The sequence below is a fragment of the Malurus melanocephalus genome, unplaced genomic scaffold (genome assembly GCF_030028575.1).
Source record: "Malurus melanocephalus ecotype Western Australia unplaced genomic scaffold, MMel_1.1 scaffold_45, whole genome shotgun sequence".
NCBI classification, from domain to species: domain Eukaryota; kingdom Metazoa; phylum Chordata; class Aves; order Passeriformes; family Maluridae; genus Malurus; species Malurus melanocephalus.
The window spans coordinates 1,175,525-1,181,011 of record NW_026623277.1 but is presented as its reverse complement, the minus strand read 5'-3'; the positions used below and the strand labels follow the sequence as shown (position 1 = coordinate 1,181,011).

At 41.1% G+C, this 5,487-nt stretch overlaps 1 protein-coding gene across 1 annotated transcript; it reads left to right on the top strand.

The window, feature by feature from the left end:
- On the top strand, positions 1-1,528 carry TUSC1 (tumor suppressor candidate 1; the record flags this gene model as incomplete). Its single annotated transcript, XM_057364984.1, has 1 exon — positions 1-1,528. A coding segment is annotated over one exon (474 nt), but the record flags the coding sequence as incomplete, so codon positions are not given.
- Between the last annotated feature and the right edge of the window lie 3,959 nt (positions 1,529-5,487).

The window sequence follows — 5,487 nt, the reverse complement described above, 5'->3', positions numbered from 1 at the left end:
GGGGCCGGGGACTCGGCCGAGGCGGGCGGCGGGCGGCAGGCCTGGCGGGGCGAGTCGCGGGGCTCGCCGCAGCAGCTGGCGGAGCGGTACGCGGACCTGGCGGCCAGCCACAGCGAGGCGCTGCGGCAGCGGGAGGAGCGCGAGTGGCACAACGCGCGGCTGCGCCAGGAGAACGCGCGGCTGCGGCTGGAGAACCGCCGCCTGCGCCGCGAGAACCGCTGCCTCTTCCGACAGGCCCTGCTGGGGCCCGGCCCCGACAAGCCCCCCGCCGACCCGGGCGAGGAGGCTGAGGCCCTGCGCGCCCAGCTGGGGCGCCTGCAGGAGAAGCACCGCCGGGCCTTGCAGCACCTGCGGCGCTGCCGGGCCGCCGGCGGGCCCGAGGCCTCGGGAGCCGAGGACGGCGAGTTGGATGAGCTGCTGCTGGAGGAGGACGACGAGTCCCTGGATAAAAAGAGCCTGGTGCCGGCCGTGTAGGCGGCCCCGGTGGAGGGGGCGGTGTCGGCCGGCGCTGCGGGCGCTCCCCGTTGCCGCGGGGTAGGGGCGGGTCACCCCCTCTTCACTCCCGGCGCTGACCGCCTGCGGCATGGGGGGGCTCGCCTCAGCTCCCTCGGTCGAAACGGACCCTCCCACGGAAAAGGGTGGGGGAGGAGTTCGGGTTTTTTAATCCTTTTCCCTGATGTATACACGGGAAGCATTGGTCGTCATCGAGGAGAACCAGGTTCATGTGGGAAAACAGATGCTTGGAAGACGAGAGGAATCCTTCAAAGCAGCTGTTATGGAAAAAAGCACGACGTTGAACAGAAGAGTTGATCTCGTGTCATCCCACAGCATTGAACTGTGCTTCCTTTGGGGACCAGCTGTGGATCACCTTTTTTTCTCTTGAGTTAACATCTGTCATGTAGGTTTCAAGAGCCATGGAGACTGACTGGTTGGTAGTAGTCAGTGTAAGGAAGGGTGGAGCAAGCKTGAAAGCTTTAGTCAGTACTCCAGTAAAAGTTGGTGATCACTGGAACTATGAATTGCCTTGGACACTTAACTGCGGAACACTACTTGTATTTTTAATGATGGACGTTGTTCACCGTCACATGAATAMTGATTTGAATTTCGCATTTTCACACAAAACTGCAGCTAATAAAAAATTTATGATACACCAAATGATTGTCTTAAGTGTGAATTTATTTTGAAATTTTAGGTCAACTGCCTTTCAGGCCATTTGCAATGAACCTCAAAGGCCAAAGAAATTTTTTTTTTACTATACCTTAATTATAAACTGATTGGAAGCAAGTATTTCGTACCTCTATTTTGCTAGAAAATTTGCTAGTTGAAAGAAATGTTTTTAACGAACTGAGGCAGAAGTTGAGTTTTGTAATACCTCATTTTTAATTTTTTAATGCCATTTAAGGGATGTCACCTTCAGGTTTGAGATTGGTTTCTTAAAGCTTTAAAGGGCAAGGGCTGTTTCAGCTCAAGTTGAAACTAATGTGAAAAGGTGAAATTCCATCATTTTCTATAAGTATCTTTGAGAATATAACTATAATATAATAGATAGACGTGTTTCTTCACATGATGTTGATGCCTTAGGATTTTTAGTTTCTGTATTTTCATGCCTCTGTATTCTCTCTTCACTAAAAGCTACAATTCTCCCATCTTTAGATYGTTTTTTCCCAAAACAATCCCTCTCTGAGCCTGAATCCAAGGATACCTCRCTGCCTCAGAGCCCCAAAATGTGTAAACAACAGTGAGTTGCGGGGGGAAGCAAGTTTGGGGTGGTTGACAACATCACCTAAAACATCACTGGGGGGCTGAGGCCCAATGTGTTAATAGGACAGAACTTATAAAAGGTGAAGAATTCCTGACTCAAGGTCCATGTTGGGTGTGGCCTCAGGAGGAGGCTTTTGTCTGCCCTAATGTACCAGTAGGCCTGTTAGGCCTGTATTTAAGTTGTCTATTCTTGTTTTCTTGTTTGTCTGGACTCTTATTTCAGGTGAGCCTGATTTCCAAGGCATCAATGCCAGCATAACCGTTTAATCATAARATGGCTGTAGTGCTTGTTTAGTATGTGGATCTGCAGCCTCAAGTGCGTTCTCAAAGTGGAAAAACAATTTGGCAGAGTGCAGTCAGTATCTTAATGACAAAGTGTGGGTAGTGATGCCTGGTTGTGTTTGTTTTGTAAACTTAAGTATTCTCAAAAATACTTCCCAAATGCTCAAGAACCACAATACCTACAATAATATCAGGATTGTCTTGCTCTAACAGTTTCCAGTAAAGTTTGAATACCCAAGYGATGAAAAGAATCCATCAAAACAGGACAAGACTCTTCCTCCAATGCTACAAATGCATAACTGTCAGGCTTCTTTTTCAAGTCACAGCTACTGGCACACACAAAAGAGGATTCTGGACTTTTCTATTAGGAGATGCAGTTCTTTTTAACTAAACTTCTGTGACGCACTAAATGAAGTTTTTTTGCAAGAGTACTAGGTTCTGTGGAAGAATAATTCTATATTTATCTACATCTTGACAGATAAATTATAAAACAAAGCTGCAGATTTCAGAGGGAAAAAAGTGTTTCAGTAAGACTCAAATTAATGTAAAAAAACAGAGAAAATATTTAAGAGTATTTCCTCTAATTGCTGCTTCTGGATGGACTGCAGTAAGTAAGCCTTTGTTTCAGTGAAGCTGCAAAAGTTTCATTTAACCATTTAACCAGTTATCTGATATGGTTATTGAGTTTGTTTTTGAGAACAAAATACAAATTTAGGAAAGGCCTTTGGTGAATCATGCTAAGATTCAGGTAGTGGTTTGCAGGTGGTGGCTTTCCTTTGTGACAAACATGATCCTTGTTTACAGGAAGTTACATACACTGAGACAGTAAAGTAAATATTCTCTGGGATAAAATTTTTCGGGCATCACATCTGGCTTTGTCTATATGACTAGAACTAGCAGCTGGTAGCTTGGTATCACAGGTACATTCAGCCAAAACTCTATTAGCTAATGGTTGCTAGAAAGCAGAGTTTGGAATTGCCTGCTGGGAGAAGCACTGCAGCTGTGTGAAGACCTGATGCCTTAATCTACTTTTGCTTAAGGTCTGTTTTATTTTCTGTTCTCCTTTCTGTYCAATAAGCAGTCCAATCTTGAAGGTCCAGGCCTCACTTTTTACTCCCAAATTTTGTCTTTCATTCTCTTTACCATCTTCTGGACTAGGATAAGTATTTGTCCTCTTTTTTTTTTGTTTTAGTTAAGTAGTCTCTCCATGTTCCTGTGTCTTGTAGTRTTAAGGCTTTCTTCCTCTGGCCTGAGGGAATGCTGCTTCCCTGGATTTGGAAGACAGTGCATTAGAGAACAAAATTGGTACAATATACTGAAAAACCAGAACCCACAACTGTGCTGTCCTGTTGTCCATTTTTTTTATAATTTCAGTTCTTYGTTTCAAAATAATGTCAATTGTATACTGATCATTTTCAAACCTGCGAATTTCAAAATCACGTGTTTTTTCATGTTTTTGAATCTAGATTTTAAGTAACTATCTCTGCATATTTACTTGAAAAAAGGAAAACTAACTTTCATTTTGGTAACAACAAATTTCTGAATGCAGGTGSATTATTTTTGTGTTTAAAATGTTTTTGCATATTATGAACTTTTACTACATAGTATTTTGTTTTACACTGAATTAGAGTTGTAGTGATCTTTTTGTTGTAATTGGAGTGATCTTTTTATACAGGTAAATATTTTTATTAGAGAATAGATTGAATTAGGATTTGTGTTTKGGGTTTGGGTGTTTTGTTCAGTATTGCTTGTTTCTTTCCAYGCATAAAAACATAGAAATGTAACAATATATGAAATATATATTAGGCAATAATACCTTGCCATTCCTTTGCAGCGTTTAAAATATCAATACATATTCTCTTAGTTTTGACATATATAAATTCATAGAAGTAAACAGAAGCAAAATGTTCTAACTTTGTAACAATTGCTAACAATGAAGTGAAAGGCTACAAAAAAGATTATTTCTTAAGAAAATGTTCCATCTTAACTGCGGAATTTTCTGTACCCTTCTGTCCTGTTCATCATGTTAAGAAATTATGATGGAATGTATATTAAAAAGAAAGTTATATGTATGGAAGCTATATTAAAAATTCATTTAAATCTTCTGGGGCCATGTGTGAATTTGATGACAATTACTTTAAAACATGCATATGAACAGAATGGCTCCGTGTCAGTGCTATATTTCATATACATTCTATTGCTCTTTTGAGACCTAATTTAAGTTTCATTGAATATTGYGCTCTGAAGGAATCCTTTGTCCACTGTGAATGTGCTCGGGCCTTGCGGTGCTATAKCTGCCCACAGAGAATAATGAAATAAATTAAATGTCTTTGTATGATAAACTAACGCCATTCAGAATAGTTTAATTTGGCTACTTTCCTACCACGACAGTCATCTGTTACTCTTCCATCTATCTCACTGTGTTCAGTGTCCCCTTTTGTGTTCAGTAAAGATATTTGCAAGATGTATAGCAAACCCCTGTTCCAAAGGTGCAAGTTATTTAAAGTAATGGTTTAAAGCTGAATTTTTAGTGTTCACAAATCAGTAAGGTCTTTTGTGTATATTTTAAAGCGAGAAATGGTATCTGTGTTGTAATAATGGGAAGTTTAGGTGCAGATGCCCTTGAAGTACTGCTCTGTAAAATATCCAAATTGCATTTAGTGCCACATCCCTTCCGGAATAAAACCTGTACCATTCAAAGAATAATAGCAGCATCTGATTATAAAGCTCTTTTTAAAAAAAGCTTGCCACTAGTGTTGTTTCATGACTCTCTCAAGGCCAGTTGTTTGCCCTTTGTGCTGCCAAGAGTCTTTGTGCAGTCAGAATGTAGTTGTAGAAGAAAAGAAAATAAAAGGCATTACATTTAGAGGACATAAAGAGGCTGATTTAGATGTAGCTTTGTCTGAGGGAGTGTGGTATAAATCTGGGAAGATGGCAAATTGGTTGGATAATCCATAAAAAGCGAACATTTCAGAGACAGAATTACTGTGGAAAGATGTGACCATYAAACAACAGCTAATGGAATTAAATTCATATATGTTGATGTATTTTTAATGAATAAAAATAATGAATKTAAAGTTAGGATAAAGTAAAAGATTTGCACTGAGGAAAAATTCAACTGTGTCATGCACTGGCATATCTTTGAAGTGAGGGTAATCTTTGGAGGGCTGCTCTACAAACAATCCTTAACCCCTGCTGAGATTATTAGCAGMAGTGCTCATTAAGGTTAATTTATTTCCAGTGGAAATTTGTGAGGGCCAGAAGGTTGAGCATCTTCATTCTATAAATGCTGCAGAATTTTCGATAACCTCAGGTTCCTCCCAACGTTGTTTGCAATTTATAACCTAGATTAGTGCAACTCTTAACTGCCCTGTGCAATATTGGTTCATAATAGAGGAGTGAGCTATGATGAGCCAGCAGCATCCAGGTGTGCTGTGCTTTGGC